Genomic DNA, 21,453 nt, shown 5'->3' with positions numbered 1-21,453 from the left:
GATATGTCTATTTTATAAAGTTTTCTATCGCTAAAATTACTAGTTGTTAATGTTAAACAAGTTTTTAAAGACGGAAATACAAATTTAAATAGCACAGGACACATAGGTAATGGGTAACGTAGCTGGCCTCATAAATATTTACAAACAAATCACTACAAAGAAAACCTATTTAGGACTCCACGCTTTCACTGCCGAGGGCCCAGGCTGGCTCCCTGGTCCAGGAACTAAGATCCCACATGCTGGGCGGTGCAGCCAAAAAAAAGAAATCTATTACTTATCTTAACACTTTATGTTCTTGTTGGCATGAAATTTTAATGATTTCCTAAATGTTTTCTCTAAAGCACTCATAATGAAGTCCTAGTAGTCATAAATACAGAAATAATATCCTTCTTTAGTCACACCTATTTCAGCATATGCAAGGAGTAACAGGCCTTGTAAATTTTTTCAAAACTTCCTGCTTACTTGGAGTACAATACTAAAGACAAGTTAGGATAACCATGCATTTCTACTCAAATTCTTTTATATAGATAAATGCATAGCAACAACAAAACAACAAAATTGCAGGTTAAATATAATTTAAAAATAATAATAATAAAGCCTACTGCTTTTTTCTAGAATGTTTTTCCCATTAACCCTCCCTACCCTTGCTTAGCTAGTTGCTAATCATCCCTTAGGTTTATTTAAAAGTGATAAGAGAAAACAAAATCTAGTATGTATTGAGTAAACTCGGCTACTATCGTTTACTATGTGCCAGGTACTGTATCAAGTACTTGACATATATTTTTCCATTTTACTCTCACAACCCTAAGAGGTAGTTTTTTATTAGCCTCGTTTTACAGATACTGGGGCTTGGAGAGTAAGGGACTTGCCCAAGGTCTCAGAGCTAACTGGTGGAGAGGGTTGGAATAAAACCTAGGTCTAATTCTCAGCCTGCACTTTCAGCCATTACTTTATAAAGCCTTAGGTGCAGCCTCCTCTTGGCAATTCCCTAGCCCTCCAAAGTGGGTTAAATATCCCTCCTCTACCCTCTCTGAGCTCCCTGCACTTAACCATCCTCAACAGCTTTATCACATTGCGTTGAGACTGCTTGTTACTATAAGCTGTTGAAGATGAGAAAACCGGTTTTACTAATATGTATCCACAGTCCACAGCACAGTGCCTAGCGCACAGAGCTCAGGTAATATGTGATGAACTTCGCCCCAAATAAAGCGCATCGCAGTAACTTACCTTAGGAGGAAGTCCTATCCGATGAAATTTTCTACCTACTTTTGGCACTTTCTCTAAAGCATACTTTTTGCCTCTAGATTTTGCACGGTCAATTGCACTGTAGTTAAATGTCTCACTGACGAGCCAAACCACCTAGAGACGTACAGTTAAAAAAAATGGCTATTAGAATTTGCATTATAGTATTTCTATTCACATACACCATGGAACTCACTCTAATGCTGTAAATTAGCAAAGTTTAACACTATACTAAATGCTCCTGAGAATCTAAAATAGAAAGGCTAAGGGATTTGACAAAGTTGGTTAAATGGCACACATGTATTTCTTTCTGAGAGAGGCAGCTAAAATTGGCCAGTGGAAGAAAGAAGTAATAGTCTTGAAATGTAGAATTAGGAATGAACATTTCCAGTAGAACTTCAAGTAAAAATGTATAAAGGTCAGAAAGAAAAAGATAGCAGTCTTCTGAGCATATCAGTTATCTCTACCTTCAAAAGAATTTCTAGATTTTTTTCTGCTTTCTAAATGCTCGTTCTTTCTCCTCTTTACGTCAGCATCATCTCAGCTCACCTGAGCAAGAGATACTCCCTTGGATACTTTGTGGATCTACACTAGAATCAATTTACTAGTCATTTGTGACTCTGGATTACAAAAAAAGGGGCTCAACTTTAGGCTCTGGCATTACGAATAATACTAAAGTGTTCACAGAGAAGTGGGCTGTAAATTAGAAGTACATGATTAAAAACAATTTCTGCTTTACCCTTGTTTTTGGTACAATGCCCAGATGAAGCTTTTCATCCACAAGGGAGGCGCCAGCTTCGGAAAGGTATCCCTGATTAGGAAGCAGGCAGCCTCTGCCGAAGCAGCAAGGGCAGCAGACCTTATGAACGTATTTGGTCCATTTTGGATTCAGGTGACCATAAGGCTCTTCCGATTTGGGTTTAAACACACCAATAATGTTCTATAGGGGGAAAAAAAAGGAGAAATTTTGTTAGACTTTTAAGACAGAGAGATCATAATCCATAAAACGCATTCTGATCATTTTCTACTTCTTCCCACCACAAATTCGGGCATCACTCTTAACTATTAAGAGGTTTAATACCAATAACAGTTTTATATGCATTCTCATTCAACAATCTAAAATCAATAATCCTTTGGGCTAATGGTTTTCAAACTGTGCTCTGAGAACTTCTAGGGAAGGTGAGAGAAGAGGGGAGGGCAGGGCTCTAAGACCCCATCCACTGATTTCACCCATTTTATGTACTGGACTTCCTAATTAAGAAGGGGTTCCACTGATTTTAAAATGTTTGAAAACCACTGACCTAGGTCAAACAGTGTTATTATTCAATATCTATTAAATATCCCAATTCTATGTTTATTTATTGTCTACTTTCCCAGTAGATGTGTATTCTAAAAGGGCAGGCACTTTCTCTGTTAGGGCTATATCCTAAGTACTGTGTACCTGGTACACAGTAGACATTCAAGCATCTGTTAAATGAATAAATCCAATGACAAAAAGTCATCTCTAAGATACAAAGGAAATGATAGGATATAGTGACATCTATGCTGTCAGATTCTCCTACCTTAAATTTTTTTTCAGTTATTTCTTTATGAACCAATTTTTAAATAAATTCTCTCGTCTTAAAAAAAATTGCTCATGTATGTCTAAAAGTCTATAATCATTATTACTGGTCTGATAAAATACATTAATATTAAATTTAGAAGCTGAATTATCCTTAGACAAGAAATAAAAATCTTACTATAAGTATATAACTGTTTTATAATGCAATAAAGTCTGAGTCACTAATAAAAAAGTCAAGAACAAATTAAGAAATCAAGCTTGGAATAAAGATAGAGAGATTGACATTACCTACATATATATATTTAAATCTCAAAAAAGCCTATGTTTTAAAATATAACTTCAGTCTTTGCAAAAAATATTTGGGTGGAATTATAATCTTTTTTCCTCCTGAAAAAGAGAACTGCTGGCTATGCATCACTCAGAAAGCTTTCAGAAATAATACAGATTTTTGAAAAATTCTAGACTAAGTGGAACAAAGTCCCATATCAACTTCTCTTTTCTGCCTTAGAATTATACTTTGGTTCATTTCACTTTGTCACATTCCAACACCTTCAAACTTCAGACTGCCCAGGCTCCTTCTCTGGTACAATGCTGGAAAAAATATTCTGAGGGTAAAATAAAACTCTGCTTGGTTACTGTACGGTAAGGACTTGTGAATATAAACCCAACGAATCTACAGCTAAATGTGAATATTCAATAAATACTTGAAACCAAATATTAAAATAATAAAACAGGGGCTTCCCTGGTGGCGCAGTGGTTGAGAGTCCGCCTGCCGATGCAGGGGACACGGGTTCGTGCCCCAGTCCGGGAAGATCCCACATGCCGCGGAGCGGCTAGGCCCGTGAGCCATGGCCGCTGAGCCTGCGCGTCCGGAGCCTGTGCTCCACAACAGGAGAGGCCACAACAGTGAGAGGCCCGCGTACCGCAAAAACATAAATAAATAAAATAATAATAATAATACAGAAAACTATGGCTTACAATGAATAGCTCAATTTTTAAGCAGTAGAGTGCTTTAGTTAATAGTAAACTGACCTTTATTTCTGAAAAGGTGTAATCAGATTTATTAGGAAAATATCTTCAGAAACTCACAATGACTTCACATTTAAATTAGTGTTTTCCAAAATGTCTGTTATATATAGTAGGTCTGTGAAATTCTCACCCTCTTAGGATCCTTCACGAAGTAACTTCCACTTGAACCTTGAGAGATTCTTTCTGGATAAACTCCAAATTCTATTGCTTGCTCTGCTTTCAATATAACATCAGCAAATTCTGGATCATCCAAGAATGTATTCAACTCTGAAGAACCAACAATTATTGCATTAAGAAAAATCAATGTTAAATAGAATGCTAAGAAGAAGAAAGACCAGCTCTGAGAATGCTCACAATATGGACCTGTAATACTGGATTAGATTATTAGCACTAAAACATTTACGTACAGAAAAATGTAATTAAGTATTGTTTGGGCTGGTTTGATGCTTTTTTTTTTTTTCCTCTAACCCCACTTCAAGCTATGACACGTGATAAACAAGATCTCCTATACTGAAATAATCACACTAATGCCTTGTGTTAACTTGAACTCCTCCCTCCCAGTGTTTTTGTTCTTCATCCCACCTCAGCCTCCGACTGCAGTCATACCTCAGATCTGTCATCACTAATACCTGCAATCTCTCCCTACTTTTCACTTTAGGCATCTTTTATTTTTCCTAGTTCACTCCCTCTGGCACCCTGAGTCCAAAAATTCTTCCATCCCACTAGGACGTTCAAAGCACCGATCTACCATATACTGTTCAAGGGTCTTCACCCACTTTGTGTCCCTACTTCCCTCCTTGGCCAGCATAAATTATGGTTAATCATCAAAAAATCACTCTCTTCCTCCCACCCCTCATCATGGTTACCTGGAAAAATCCCAATCCTGGATAAACCCAACTGTCTGCCTATGACTATGCCTATGCCTGGACAGCTAAACTTGACTAGATAAACACAATGCCTGGTGTCTCCCCTTAAATTCATCACCACAGTCCTCAGGTGGACCCTTCATGTTGCCATGGGAGCATACTACATTCCTGTTAAAGACTCAATGCTTGTGTCCCTCAAAACACTCAAAGCCTTAACCCCTAATGTGATCATACAGGGAGTGGGGTCTTTGGTAGGTAATTAGGTTTAGATGAGGGTGGGGACCCCATGATGGGATTAGGCCATGTGAGGACACAGTGAGAAGGTTGCCATCTGCAAGCCAAGAAGAGAGCCCTTAGCAAGAACCTGATCATGCTGGCACCCTGATCTTGGATTTCCCAGCCTCCAGAACGGTGAGAAATAAATATCTGTTGTTTAAGCCACTCCAGCTAGGGTATGTCATTATAACGGCCTAAACTAGGATGACTCCCCTAATACACAGACTCTCCCACTCTTCTGGACAACTATCTCATACCCTCCCCTCTCCTCAAATTCCCAACACCTCTTTCCTCTCAGCAGATGATCTTCCTATTTCAAGAAGAAACGAGAAGCAAGCAGAAAAAACTATCATCAGCCCTCAGCACCGTATCTACCCATCCACAACCTCTGCCCCCCGCCTATTACTATAGATGGATGATCCAAGCTCTAAGATCAACTCCTTCACTTTGTATACTAGACCTATCTCTTCCTGACTACTCCAGGACATTTCTTCTGCAATTCTTTCCTGTATCAATATTTCCCTCTCTATTGGATCATTTCTACCACCATACAAAGCATGGTGTAATTTTTCTCATCTTAAATCTCTCTTAGCCTCCAAAGTCCCCCTAGACACCCCCTCATTTCTTTGCTCCCTTTTATAGCAGAAGACTTCTATAATTATATTTACCATCTCCAATTGTTCTTCTCCCACTCTCTTTTGAACCCATTTCAATCACGCTTCTGACCTGACCACTCCATTGATATAATTTTTGTCAGGGTCCACAGTAACATCCACATTGCTAAACCCAACCTCAGAACTGATCTTCCTTGACCAACACCATCATTTCACCCTGTCGGTCACTCCCTCCTCCTGAAAACACTTTCTTCACTTGGCTTCCAAGACGCCACTGCTCCAAGTTGTCCTTCCATTTCATTAGTTCCTCTTTTTCAGTCTTCTGTGGGCTCATTTTCATCTCCCTGATCACTTAACTTTGGAATGCCCAGGTTCAGTTCATGGCCCTCTTCTCTCCCTCATCAGCACTGATGGCTCCCTGATTTACATCTCAAGCCTGGACTTCTGCCCTGAACCCCAGACTATTATACTCAGCTTCTCCATTTGGATGTTTAGTAGACAGTTCAAACTTTACTGCCTCAAACTCAGTTCTTCATTTCCTCTCAACTGCTTCACTCCCAGTATTCCCTGTGTTAGTTACTGGCAACTCCAAATCTTCTAGGCGCTCTTGCAAAAAACCTTGGAATCATCCATGATCTCACACCCTCACCCCCCCACAGCCAACAGCAAGCTGTGTAGCTCTACCTTAAATGAATATCCAGAACCTAACCACCTCTTACCACCTCCATTCCTTCCATGTGATTCAAGTCACTATCAACTCTAGCCTAGATTGTTACAGGAGTCTCCTAACTGATCTCTCTACACTCAACAGTGAAGGTATGGTAATCCTTTTCAAACGTAAGTCAGGGAATTCCCTGGTGGTCCAGTGGTTAGGACTCAGCACTTTCACTCACAGGGCCGCCCAGTGGTTCTCCATCTCACTTGAAGAAAAACTCTACGTTCTTATATTGGCCCCCAAGACCCTACCCAATCTCCCCTAACCTCCACTTTATTTTTCTGGTTAGCACTTATCACCTAACATATTATGTAACTTATTTATTTTGTGAGCTCCAAGAAGACAAGGATTCTCTCACTGCTATATACCCAGAACTTTTATAGTTCCTGGAACATAAAAGGCATTCAATAAACACTTGCAGAGTTAATCATTTAAAGTGGTAATTAATCATTTAAAGTGGTAGACAAGCCAAAAATTATTCACATTTTACTCTGAAAGGCATTTAAGTGCTATTACACGTCAATCTTATGAAAATTCAAACTATAAACTTTCCTTAATTTAAAACTTTCCTTAATTCAGACATAAATAGAACAATTATTTACTAATTTTTAAAAGTTTATGCTGAGAAAAATACTACAAAAAGGGCCCTTGGGCATATTTAACCTACTTAAAAGAATAAATAATCCAAGTACCTTAGTCATGTCTATACAATTGATATACTATTTCCAGATCTATTCCATGAAAATTCTTAAGAATGAAGGGAGACACTCTGTCTTTCTTGTTCACTGTGCATCCCTAGCACCTGGAAGAGGGATTGGCATTTAGTGGGTTCTTCATAAGCATTTAAATGAATAAATGAAGTATTATTTGTGTGGCAGAATATGCCAATAATAATTATCATTAGTCAAATGATATTTCTTCTAGATCAGGGCTCTTAACAAGAAAGAACTTGAAAAGCTATTTATTTCAACTTTGCTCACAGTACTGATGTACTTTCCATAATACATCACCAGCAGGTGGTCTCTGGACCAATGTTTAAACACTTTCAAAGACCGATCACTCCTTTTTCCATACTTTTTGTGTTTGTTTGAAAACAAATATAAACTTCTTTCTTTTTCAGAAATAGGTTTCCTGTAGTTTCACCCAATGTCCCAGACCTGCCATCTGGAGCAAAACAAAAGTCTACTTACTCCTCTCTTCCCAGGGATAGCCCTTCAAATAGCTGAAGATCATTTCATGCTCCCCTAAGTCTCCTCTATTCTCCGCCTCCTTCCATATGGAAGTATTTTCAGGCTTTTCAGCATCCGAGTTGCCCTCCTGTTTCATGCTTCAGTTTTCAATGTGCCACTTTAAAATATGGTCTCCAGAATCAAGCAACCCATTGCAGAGAATAGAGATATCTCTCAGTCTTGACACTATACCAAAATAAGAAGCACTCAAGTATTACAATCGTTGTTTAGGAGTCCTGTCATACTAATTCATGTTGAAATGGCTAAACTCTTGGACCCCTTTTGGTCTCTCCCATCCTGTACTTGAGCAATTCTTTTGGAAACTATGTGCAGACTTTGACATTACTATTAGATGTTATCAAATTGCTTTATGGGTTAAGCTTTATGAGTTCATCATAGAACCTGCCTTTGTTACTCTCATGGAGCCCAGGATCATACTCTGAATACTTAATAATTCAGCTTCAACCCAAATCAGATCAGAACGATTCCTAAAAAAATCAGCCTGGATGTTCTCAATCTCTTTTTCTTTAACTTGTCCCTTTAATGAGCAACTCTTTTGGATAAATGAGATTATCTCCCTACGTGAAAACTGGCATTCTTTGAAAATGGTCTGGATTTACCATCACAATCCAGAAAGGCACTTAAAAGACAACTGGTCCTACCTAACTACTGCCAGAAAAAAAAAAAAAAAAAAGACTATATATCAACTATTCTAAAAAGCAAAGTAATTATTTTTTAGTAATTTTTCTGATTCATAACTCACAATCACATTCTACAACTTTCTTCATTTTATTTACCTAAATGTGTATTTAGCAATGAGTTTAACTTGGAGAACACACCCTAAAGTTACACTTCAAGATAAATGTGCCATGGAGATTTGGTTTGAAGGTTTGTTGTCATTGTTTGGTTTGATTTTTAATAGCTGAGGGCTTAATTAGCTATATCTTCTTTAAATTTTGTTCCGTTAAAATTACTTTCTCCCTTTTAAGAAATAAACTATGAGATTTTTATTTGTCCCTGTATCAAAAAATATTCCAATTTTCTGAGGAGCATGTGAGTTCTATCTCTGTATACTCTCTTTGGCACTCCTCCAAGAAGCAGTGGCCTTCTAGTCAAGTTCCAGTCCGATTCAAACTCCACACTTTTCACAAGGCATCCAGCCCACCCTCCGAACCTTTGTCCATGCTGTTCTGATGTATATGCCAAGTTTCCTTTCTATGGCTAATTCTTATCCATCCTTCGACTTCATCTGATCACCTTGCAATGCTATAACAAAATGATCTATGTTCCAGGAGGGCAGAGAGCTTTGTTTTGTCCTGTGATATATGCCAAGTGCTTAAACCTGTACCTGGCACATGGTAAACCCTCAATAAATTTGCGAATTATTTATTAACAAACCCTTAACCACACTTAAGGGTTACAGCTGATCCTCTGATAAGCAGAAATTGAAAATGGATTAAGAGAACCCCTTATATAACCTCTTATATTTAGTTTTATATAAGTGTGCACGGTAACTTATCAAGCTCTCATTTTAAATAAATAAATCAAAATGAACTCTTCCTCACCTAAGGGTTGGGAATATATCTTACCCATTGGCCAGAATATTTTCTAAAAAGAAAAGTAGCTGGCTCACAAGTTTGGCGATCTGACCCAAACGGGAACCCTCAGGGGTTCCAGTGCTATTCATCCTCAAGTCTCAAATTGGATGCTATTTCCTCTGCTAAATCTTCCCTGGCCCCTAAATCCAGGGTATGGCTCTATGGAAGCCTTGGCTTTCCCCATCCAAGCACATATATCCTCTGTTAGAACTGGTTGTTTTAATTGACTCTTTCCTTCATGAGGTTATAAGGTTGCATGGGGACAAGGCTCGTGACTGGACATCCATTTGATATCTGGCCACCACTGTTTCCCCAAGGCCTCAGTTTCCACTGGCACCCCACAGACACTGAAACATTTGCTGAATGATGGATCTCTGCAATAAATGGAAAACGAGAATAAGTGTATTCTAATTATTGGTTGAGGAATAATCTCCAACACACTGCTGCTCACTCCCTTTCAGAAGTTCAGCTTTGGAGGACTGTCAAGATCCACGGGATATCCACTCTTCTAATACCTTCCTCTAAATTAAGCCAGACTATCAGGATCTCGAATCTAGACCCAGCAATACTGATAACACCGCCCACTAGAATTACTTCTACTGAAATGAACTTCAGGGAAGTTGTAAGCAACACTCCTGTGAAAGTCATCACTTTTATTACCAAGATATTACTCAGCATATAATCTCTTCTCCAAGAGAATACATGACAGTTTATCCTTTGCCAGTTTTGTTTTGGTTCAAATAACTAGTCTGTTTTAACTTTATGGACAGAGTGATTGTGTTTCTCTCAAGTTGGCTGCTCGGTAATCTTAAATATCAAATTTGTGGCCTGCCTGTATCGAGTGTGTGATGTTAATTTTGTGTCCTCTTATTCCGGCCCCCATCTTATTTATTTCATTGCTCTTATTTCCCATTCTCATATTTCTTCCTTACTTTTAAATGATTTTATTTTGTTTGTACATTTATGAGCCACCATGAATCATTAAATGGCTTATAAACACACACTTTCTTTTACTTTAGAAGCTCTTTGCGAATTCTAATACCATTCTCTAATTGCCAGGCTCTCCAACAAAATTGATAAGTGCCTCTGGTTTATATTAACTGGGACCTTCACTTCACCTCTCTGTGCTTCCTTAAAATGAAAGTAAATAAAAAATAGTGCTCACATCCATAGGGTTCGTTATAAATTAATATATGTGAAGCACATAGGACTATGCCCTCTGCACGTACTAACTGTTTTGTGGGTATTAACTATTATCATCTTTACTACTCTTCAACTCACTGATTAAAATGACAACTGGAACAAGGAATGCCGCTAATCCTTTTGACATTGATCCAACAACACTATGTTTATGCTGGTTCTAGACTTTGTCACATGTCTTGTTCAAGTAAAGATAACAGACATATGACATTCTTCCACTGGGTAAAGTACATAAAGCTCCTGCTTACATAAAATAGTTAAGCATCATAAATGTTAATATTAATCTAAAGGCAAGAATATCTTGGAACTAGAGAGGTGGCTTCATGGAAATTGGATGGTAAAGGACAAAGCAAGTTAATGGACTCAAAAAATAACTAAACTTAATCATCTAGTTAAATTAATCATGAACTTTCTAGAAGAATGGTTTGAAATTTTAAAAATAGTTTTTACAGTTCAAAACTGTTTTTAAATCCATTAAAAATAAGACCTCCATAATAAGTAAACAAAAGTTAACAATTATTTTATAACACTTGGGGATCTACAGCAAAATGGAAAAACTGTAGGACATGAAAAAACTAGGTTCAGTCTGGCTTTTCCACTTCCTGGACCTTGACCTTGGCTTACCTCTGAAGTTCTATCAACTACTAGTTATTACAGTTTTCATTCATTTTCAGTCTTCACACTCAGGATGGGGGTAAATAACTAACTTGCTGTGATATTGTGAGAATTAATGAAATATACAAAAAAAAAAGATCTTAGCAAACTGTAAACTGTGATATAAGTAAGTTACTGCCATTCAAAAGGTTGGAATTCTCTTTAATAATCCATTTGTATTCAAATATTATACTCTATCTCCACTTTGACTTTCTCTAGCCTTAATATCATTTGTTTACAAAACCTCACCTTCATAGAATAAATGCATTTTTAAGGTTTTAGGCTCTTTTAAAATCTAGCTACACAGGTAACTTTGGGTAGAAAAAGGCAAGCTAGCCGCACAAATCTTAGTTACTTCACAGACCTGTTTCTAGGTAATATATACCCATATTATCAATGTAGCTGGGTGAATGTGGATCCATTTGTGATTTGATTGCAAATGCATATTTGTTTGTTCTGTTAAATGTTGTACTGTCAATGCATCCCAAAGCTAACATAATGGTAGCTAGCCGATCTGTATATTAGACAGGTGTGTTAAAGCTTTATTCATTAAAGTCTGCTTCCCTTGGGCTGCTCTGATTTATTTACTCTAGAATATTTGACCATAAATTCAACTACAACTAGAATAACCTACTCTATCCAGAATTCTTTAAATCGTAGAAGCCCCATTACTGTACTAATAGCAGGACATGTAAAATCTAACCACTCCAGAAAAACTTAAGCAGCATTAATGAAAACTACATTTTCTGTGCCTTTTCTTTAAGCTCGCAGGTGGAATGAAACTCCAGGCACAATGCACACATCTCGTCATTTAAACCATCCTTACCACCAGCAAGTAGGTGTTATCATGGCCATTTTACAAACTAGCCTGTCTCAGCTCTACCTAGGACTCTTACAAGCCTATTCTATTTTACTATCAAATTAGCCTTATTCGACTCGATCATGGCAAAAAATTCGATTTATCAATAAATATCAATGCCTGCAGTCACATACCTTTCAACATCATTTCAATTATCCTCTCTTTCACCTGAGGCTGTCAGCCTGCTTAACAGTGAAAAATTTTTTTCTTTTTTTTTTTAAAGTATAAAAATAGAAATGACTCAAGAAAGGAAACTTTGCAAGAGAGAGAGCAGGTACAGAAATTCAACTGCTTCTGCGCCCTCTGGCTAATGTTACAGTAACAATATTTAACTTCAAAAGTTTTTGAAACGTGTCCTAGTGGCAACCGGATATTCTTGCTCTCTATCTCTCGGCTGTCATCCACCTTGCAAATTCACCAACTTTCCTGGTAGCTCAGGGTTCTTAACCCCAAACTCAAGTCCAAACTTGAGCAAACAACTTACGTCATTTTACAGTGTTAACTTTTCTTGTCTGATTCCAAAAGTTTAGGCTCACTCTTAGGGGAGGCCTCAAGGATCAGTGTTTAATGACAACCCCGGGCCTCAGGTGAAGCAGCCTATAGCCCCTGGAAAACGTGCGAGTAAACGGGGGAGCAGGAAAGAAAGGCGAGGTGTCCAAGGTGTGCCCAGCGGCTGACCCCTCGGCCTGTGCGCCGGACCTGATGCCCGGCGAAGAGCCTTTCCTACTAGGCAAGGGCTAGCGGGAGACAGCGAAAGAAGCCGGGGGTAGGGACCCAAGGAGGGGCTTGAATGGGGGGCTGAGCGGCGGCGGCGACAGGCGCACTGGCAGGGCGCCGGGGAAGGGAAAAGCCGGATCGCACCTGAACCCACGGGGTGGTTCCGGTCCAGGCTGGTGGGCGAGCTCCGCAGGCACCCCAAACTCAGGGAAGAGAAGAAAGACGCATCCCTGGGCAGGAGCAGCAGTTCCCGGTCACTGGCCTGGTTAGGGGAGGCCGCGCCCTCCTCCCCCACAGCTTTCTCCAGCCGCACGGCGCCCCCCGGAGCGCCCTTCTGCGGCTGGGCCCAGGCGATCCGCGGCAGCAGCGGCTCCCGCTCCTCGTCCTCCTCATCCTCCTCCTCCAGGCTCCCGCCGCCCGCGGACGCCTGCCGCCCGGGCTCGGAGGGCTCCGCCATGGCCTCCCTCTGTGCCTTCCGCGCTGAGACCGACTCAGAGAGGCGAGGCGTCCGGATCTGGCCTCGGCATCGCGGGGAACCGGCGCCGCTGGGTCTGACCGAAAGCACCTCTCTAGTGTGTGGTCCCGCTCGGCGCCCGCCCGGCGGTTGCCCCGCCCAGCCGCCGGCCGAGCTCCACCTCGCGCCCGTCCCGCGCCTGCGCGGAAGGGCCGGGGCGGCCGAGATGGCGGGGCGGGGGGAGCGCGGCGCGCGGGGCGGGGCCGCCACTTGCCTCCTAGGGGCCGGGAAGACGCCGGGAGGGGCTGACTTTACTCCTCGTTGAGCGAAGGGGTCGAAGTTAACTTACTTCTGCAGAGGTGCCCCTCTCCAGCCCCAATCGGCCTCTCCCTCCCCTGCAGAATTCTCATAGAGTTTACCACAATCTATACCTGTATATTTCTTTGTATGACCATGTAACATGTTTCCCCCACTAGAAGTCCACGAGAGCCAGGACCTTGTCACTTTTTCAAACAACCCTGATTTTGGTATTTTGCATTTTCTCTTTTTTTTCCTACTGACTAATATGGTCAGAAGTTTATAAAAATTTTAAATTTTTTCAAAAAGCCATCTATGTTTCCATTGATTATTTATTCTCTAGTTTATTGACTTTTGTTCTTTATTATTTCCTTCTTCCTACTTAACTGGCATTTGATTTCCTCTTCTAGCTGATTAGAGTAGAAGATTACATTACTGATTCTGGACTTTTCTATTTTTTTCATATAAGCATTTAAAGCTATGCATTTCCCTCTAAGCACTGCATTATCTGCATTTCACAAGTTTTAATATGTTATGCTTTCATTTTCATTCAGTACAGAGTAGTTTTAAATTTCCCTTATTGTTTCTTCTTTGACTCACTTTTTTGAAGTGTGTTGTTTAATTTTCAAATATTCAGGGGCTTTTCCAAATACTATTTTTAAATTATTATATAGATATATTTTTAGGGAGATTGCGATTGACACATATACACTATTTTTAATTTATTTATTTTTGGCTGCGTGGGGTCTTCGCTGCTGCGCATGGACTTTCTCTAGTTGTGGTGAGCAGGGGCTACTCTTCGTTGCAGTGCATGGGCTTCTCATTGTGGTAGCTTGTCCTGTTGCGGAGCATGGGCTTTAGGTGCGCAGGCTTCAGTAGTTGTGGCACGCGGGCTCAGTAGTTTTGGTGCACAGGCTTAGTTGCTCCACAGCATGTGGGATGTTCCCGGACCAGAGGGCTCGAACCTGCATCCCCTGCACTGGGAGGCGGATTCTTAATCACTACACCACCAGGGAAGCCCTAGATATTATTTTTTAATTACAGTATAGTTGACATATGACATTATATTACTTTCAGGTATACAACATAATAATTCAATATTTGTATATATTGCAAAATGATTCCTGGTTATTATTACTGATTTTTAATTTAATTCTGTTGTGGACAGAGAAGAGTCATTAAAATTTCAACCTTTTGGAGTTTATTGAGACTCATTTTATAACCCACCGTATTATCTCCCTTGGTGAACATCCCATGTGTGCTTTAAAAAAGAATGTGTATTCTGCAGTTGAGTAGTTATATAACTGTCCATTTTTTTCTATAAATATTAATTCAGTTTGGTATTGATAGTGTTATTCTGATCAACTATATCCTTATGGATTTTTAAATTGAGTTGTTCTATCACTCACTGAAAGGAGACTATTACAATCTGTGAATGTGGATTTGTCTATTTCTTCTTTTAGTTTGAAGAGTTTTGCCTTTATGCATTTTGAAGTGTTATTAGGTGCATATATATATATGATTTTTATGTCTTCTGTTAGGCTTTCAAGTCTTCCTGATGATTTAACCCTCCCTTCCTTCCTTTCTTTCTCTTTCCTTCTTTCATGAACTGCCCCTCCTTATCTCTCTTAATACTCCTGGCTTGAATTCTATATTGTCTGATAATAATACAACCTCTCCACCTTTCTTATGTTTACTGTTTGCCTGGTAAATCTTTTTCCTTTTCAATCTATTTGTATCTTTATATTAAATATGTGTCTCTTGTAGATAGCTTCTAGTTGGTTCTTTTTTTTTTTTTTTGGCTATGTTGGGTCTTCCTTGCTGTGAGCAGGCTTTCTCTAGTTGCAGCGAGCAGGGGCTACTCTTTGTTGTGGTGTGCAGGCTTCTCATTGTGGTGGCTTCTTTTGTTGCGGAGCACAGGCTCTAGACATGTGGGCTTCAGTAGTCTCAGCACATGGGCTCAGTAGTTGTGGTTTGTGGGCTCTAGAGCACAGGCTCTGTAGTTGTGGCACACGGGCTTAGGTGCTCAGCAGAATGTGGGATCTTCCCGCACCAGGGCTCAAACCTGGGTCCCCTGCATTGGCAGGCAGATGCCTAACCACTGTGCCACCAGGGACGTCCTATAGTTGGTTCTTGATTAAAAAAAAAAAAATCCAGTCTGATAATTTCTGCCTTTTAATTGGAGTTTTTAGTCTATTTACATTTAACATAAGATTAATATCATTGGATTTTAAGTCTATTATTATTTGCAATTTGTATTCTATTTGTTTCATCCCTTTTTTGTTCTTTTGTTTCTCCTTTTCTGCTTTCATTTGGGTTAATCAATATTTGTTTATATTTCATCTTTATTCCTTTATTGACCTTCCACTAAACTTCTTTACATTAATTTTTAGTGCTTACTCTAGCATATTCATGCTTGAAGTGTCTCAATGCATATAGACCTCATATTGTAGTAACTGATGTAAAATGTAAGAACCTTGCAGAAGTGTAGTTCTATTTATCCTCCATCCTTTACATGATTGCTTTCATATACATTAGGCCCACCTATGTTTAAATGCAGTGAACTATTTTTGCCTTAAACAATTACGTCTTTTAAAGAAATTTTTAAAATGTATATTCTTTTCTATTTACCTACATATTTACCATTTCCAGTGCCCTTTATTTCTTCCCATAGATCTGAATTTTCATCTAATATCATTTCCCTTCCCTCTGAATAATTTTTTAAAAGCATTTCTTGTAATGCATAACTTCTAAGTTTTTGTTTCTCTGAAGTCATCTTTCACTATCATTTTTAAAGAATATTTTCTCTGCATATAGAATTCTGGATTGACATTGCCCCCTACCCCTGCTCCCAGTTTAACTCTTAAAAATATGATTCCATTGTCCTCTAGCTTTTGTTGTTTCTGAATCCTGTCCCTCTACCCACCCACTCAATTTCTACTATGTCATTTTTCCCTAGCTGCCTTTAAGATTTTCTCTTTATCTGGTTTTCAATAGTTTGACCATGATGTTTGTGGTATGAATTTCTTTTTTTATATATCCTGCTTGGGCTTTGCTGGGTTTATTCATTTTTAAAGTTATGTATTCTACCAAATTTGGGGAAATCTGTCATTATTTTTTCAAAAAATTTTCTGCCCCATTCTCTCTTCCCTTTCTTTCTGTGATTCCTATTACATGTATGTTAGGCTCTTTAATATTGTCTTGAAGGCTAGTAGGGCTCTGTCCATTTTTTTAATAGTTTTTATCTCTGTTTTTCAGATTGGATAATTTCTTTTAACCTGTTTTTAAGTTTACCAACCCTTCAGCCATTTCTAAATAGCTGTTAGGACTACCCAGTGAATTTTTTATTTCAAATTTTGTACTTTTCGGTTCTAGAATTTCCATTTGTCTCTCTCTCTCTCTTTAGAATTTCTATATCTCTGCTGACTTTTTCTGTTAATTCATTATTTTGACCATATACTTTTTCATGTCCTTGCATATATGTATAATAACTGTTTAAAACTCTTTTCTAGCCACAATGGAGAATGGTATGGAAGTTTCTTAAAGAAGTAAAAATAGAGTTACCATATGATTCAGTGATCCAACTCCTGAGCATATATCCAGAGAAAATCATAATTGGAAAGATACATGCACCCCAATGTTCATAGCAGCTCTATTTACAATAGCCAAGACATGGAAGCAACCTAAATGTCCATCAACAGATGAATGAATAAAGAAGATGTGGTGTATATATATATATAATGGAGTATTACTCAGCCATAAAAAAGAATAATATAATGCCATTTGCAGAAACATGGATGGAGCTAGAATTTATCATCCTAAGTGGAGTAAGTCAGAGAAAGACAAATATAATATGATATCACTTATACGTGGAATCTTAAAAAAATGGTACAAAGAACTTATTTACAAAACAGAAATAGACTCACAGACATAGAAAACAAACTTATGGTTACCAAAGGGGAAAGAAAGGGGGTGGGATAAACTGGGAGTTTGGGATTAACATATATACACTACTATATATAAAATAGATAAACAACAAGGACTTACAGTATAGCTCAGGGAGTTATACTCAATATCTTATAATAATCTATAATGGAAAAGAATCTGAAAAAGAATATATATCACTTTACTGTACACCTGAATACACAACATTGTAAATCAACAGTACTTCAATTTTAAAAAAAAGTCTTTGCTAATTGTTACATCTGAGTCATCTTGGAGTCAGTTTCTACTGACTACATTTTCTCTGAACCATGAGTCAAACTTTCCTGTTCCTTGGAATCCAAATTGGAAAAGAAAAAGTAAAACTGTCACTGTTTGCAGATGACATGATACTATACATAGAAAATCCTAAAGATGCCAGCAGAAAACTACTAGAGCTAATCAATGAATTTGGTAAAGTTGCAGGATACAGAATTAATGCACAGAAATCTCTTGCATTCCTATACACTAGCAACAAAAGATCAGAAAGAGAAATTAGGGAAAAAATCCCACTTACCATTGCAATAAAAAGAATAAATTACCTAGGAATAAACCTACCTAAGGAGGCAAAAGACCTGTACTCAGAAAACTATAAATACTGATGAAAGAAATCAAAGATGACACAAATGGAAATGGAGAGATATACCATGTTCTTGGATTGGAAGAATCAGTATTGTGAAAATGACTATACTACCCAAAGCAATCTACAGATCCAGTGCAATCCCTATCAAATTACCAATAGCATTTTTCACAGAATTAGAATACAATTTGTATGGAAACACAAAAGACCCCAAATAGCCAAAGCAATCTTGAGAAAGAAAAATGGAGCTGGAGGAATCAGGCTCCTTGACTTCAGACTACACTACAAAGCAACAGTCATCAAGACAGTATGGACTGGCACAAAAACAGAAATATAGAACAATGGAGCAGGATAGAAAGCCCAGAGATAAACCCAGGCACCTAATCTATGGTCACCTAATCTATGACAAAGGAGACAAGAACAGACAAAAGGAAAGACTGTCTCTTCAATACTGGACAGCTACATGTAAAAGAATGAAATTAGAACCTCCCTAACACCATACACAAAAATAAACTCAAAATGGATTAAAAACCTAAAGTAAGGCTGGACACTATAAAACTCTTAGAGGAAAACGTAGGCAGAACACTCTGACATAAATCACAGCAAGATCTTTTTTGACCAACCTCCTAGAGTAATGAAAATAAACAAATGGGACCTAATTAAACTTAAAAGCTTTTGCACAGCAAAGGAAACCATAAACAACACCAAAAGACAACCCTCAGAATGGGATAAAACATTGCAAACGAAGCAACTGACAAGGGGTTAATCTTCAAGATATATAAACAGCTCATGCAGCTCAATATCAAAAAAACAAACAACCCAATCAAAAAATGGGCGGAAGACCATTTCTCCAAAGAAGACATACAGATGGCCAACAAACACATGAAAAGATGCTCAGTATCACTAATTATCAGAGAAATGCAAATCAAAACTACAATGAGGTATCACCTCACACCAGTCAGAATGGCCATCATCAAAAAATCTGCAAACAATAAATGCTGGAGAGGGTGTGGAGAAAAGGGTACCCTCTTGCACTGTTGGTGGGAATGTAAATTGATACAACTATGGAGAACAGTATGGAGCTTCCTTAAAAAATTAAAAATAGAACTACCATATGACCAGGCAATCCCATTCCTGGGCATATACCTGGAGAAAACCATAATTCAAAAAGATATATGCACCCCAATGTTCATTGCAGCACTAGTTACAATAGCCAGGACATGGAAGCAACCTAAATGCCCATCAACAGAGGAATGGATAAAGAAGATGTGGTGCATATATATAATGGACTATTACTCAGCCATAAAAGGGAACGAAATTGTGCCATTTACAGAGACGTGGACCTAGAGACTGTCATACAGAGTGAAAGTCAGAAAGAGAAAAAGAAATATCGTATAATATTGCTTATATGTGGAATCTAAAAAATGATACAGATGAACGTATTTGCAAAGCAGAAATAAAGACACAACTAGAGAACAGCGTATGGACACCAAGGGGGGAAAGGAGGGATGGGATGAATTGGGAGATTGGGATTGACATATATACACTACAATGTATAAAATAGATAACTAGTGGGCTTCCCTGGTGGCGCAGTGGTTGAGAGTCCGCCTGCTGATGCAGGGGACACGGGTTCGTGCCCCGGTCCGGGAATCGTGCCCCGGTCCGGGAAGATCCCACATGCCGCGGAGCGGCTGGGCCCGTGAGCCATGGCCGCTGAGCCTGCGCGTCCGGAGCCTGTGCTCTGCAACGGGAGAGGCCACAACAGTGAGAGGCCCACGCGTACCGCAAAAAAATAAATAAAAATAATAAATAAATAAATAAATAATAAAATAGATAACTAGTGAGAACCTACTGTATAGCACAGGGAACTCTACTCAGTGATCTGTGGTGACCTAAATGGGAAGGAAATCCAAAAATGAGGGGATATATGTACATGTATAGCTGATTCACTTTGCTGTACAGCAGAAACTAACACAACATTGTAAAGCAACTATACTCCAAAAAAAATTAAGTAAAAAAACCCCAAAACTTTCCTATTCCTTTATATTCTTGTTAGTTTTTTATTGTGTACTGGAAATTGTAGGTGATACATTGTAGAGCCTCTAGATTCTGTTATCTTCCTCTGATAAATGTTGATGTATTCTTGCAGGTACAGTAAGTCCCCTACATACGAATGAGTTCTGTTCTGAGAGCACATTCGTAAGTCCAATTTGTTTGTAAGTCCAACGGAGTTGGCCTAGGTACCCAACTAACACAATCGGCTACATAGTACTGTACTGTAATAGGTTTATAAGACTTCTCACACAAATAATACATGAAGAACAAACACAAAAAATAAAGAAAACATTTTTAATCTTACAGTACAGTACCTTGAAAAGTACAGTAGTACAGTACAACAGGGCTGGCATCGAGTGAACAGGCAAGAAGAGTTACTGACTGGAGGGAGAGGAGGTGGGAGATGGTAGAGCTGAAGGATCGTCAGCGATAGGAGACAGAGGGCAAGGTGCAATTTCACTCACGCCTGACGTTGACGGCACAGGTTCTGGTTCCTTGCTGGATTCAGTTCTATCTACCCTCTTGAAAAAACAATCCAGTGATGTCTGGGTAGCTATTTTTTTCTCATTGTAGATGACACGGTAGCACTGGATTGCATTCTGAACGGCTGCTGCAACCTTCATGTACTGTTCTACGATCGGGTCCTGTGCCTCCAAAAGTAACAGTGCCTCCTCACATAAAGAAAATCCCCTTGCCATTTCTACATTGTGAATCTCTTCGGTTCTGCAGTTACTTCTTCTTCCTCTTGTCTCTCTTCATCCTTTCTCTGGGCCTCCAATTCCTGGCGCTTCTTAGCAGTACCAGCTACATCACCACTGCTTTTACGCTTGCTTCCGGACATCCTGGGCTTGAAATAAAGATACCGTACTACTGTACTCTATACAGTACTGTACAGTAAAGTACACAAAAGCACAACCACTTGTAGAGGATGCATGCGCGTGACAATGTACAGCAGACACGTGAACTAACTTACATGATTGGACACGAATACACGTTCACATCTTTGAAAGTTTGCAACTTGAAGATTCGTACGTAGGGGACTTACGGTAGTTAACTTTTATCCTATGCACACAGAGTTCAGGAGTCAACCAAGGACTTGCAGAGTGTATGTGTAGATTTCAGAGCTCTCTCCCTCTATTACTCCTTCCTTTTCAGGAGTTTCATCCTCAACTTCCAGATGCTCTGGGAGCCCCAGGGTCCATTCTCTAATTCCCTAAGCCATTAAGATTGTGGCTTTCTGAGTTCCCCCTGCTTTTCACAGTGCAGACCGAGTAGTGCCCTCAGATAAAAAGATGTATGAGCATAAATCACACTCATTATATTTCAATTCTTTGAAGAGTAGCCATCCCTTAAAATCCTGCCTGCTAGCTTTTGGTTACTTTCCAGCGTCTTCAAACAATTGTTTTTATATTTTATCCAAAGTTTATAACTTTTATCTATAAAAGGCTTAGTCTAATATAATCTCCTATAACATATTTTTATGGAAATGTATCTTTTAGTGAGATGAATAGTGCTATTTTTTGTCC

General features: G+C 38.9%; 1 protein-coding gene across 4 annotated transcripts in view; it reads right to left on the bottom strand.

Annotated features, from left to right (window-relative positions):
* Nucleotides 1-21,453, bottom strand: part of PI4K2B (phosphatidylinositol 4-kinase type 2 beta) — a 106,931-nt gene that overhangs the window by 21,226 nt on the left and 64,252 nt on the right. For 3 of the 4 annotated variants that reach the window (XR_014326153.1, XR_014326154.1, XM_082837928.1), the window contains exons 1-4: nt 12,705-13,156; nt 3,963-4,099; nt 1,982-2,182; nt 1,228-1,359 (exon numbers count right to left, since the gene is read on the bottom strand). Coding sequence is in view for 2 of the 4 variants with exons in the window: in XM_082837928.1 (XP_082694054.1) it covers nt 1,228-1,359; nt 1,982-2,182; nt 3,963-4,099; nt 12,705-13,017 (783 nt within the window). In the remaining 2 variants the exon portion in view is untranslated. Of the gene's footprint in view, nt 1-1,227; nt 1,360-1,981; nt 2,183-3,962; nt 4,100-12,704; nt 13,157-21,453 lie in introns of those variants that run through there. The other variant, XM_082837929.1, reaches the window with a different exon arrangement.

The sequence above is a fragment of the Leucopleurus acutus genome, assembly GCF_964270905.1.
Source record: "Leucopleurus acutus genome assembly, chromosome: 4".
NCBI classification, from domain to species: Eukaryota; Metazoa; Chordata; class Mammalia; order Artiodactyla; family Delphinidae; genus Leucopleurus; species Leucopleurus acutus.
Note: the sequence above shows the minus strand (reverse complement) of the source record. Positions and strands in the feature narration are given on the sequence as shown.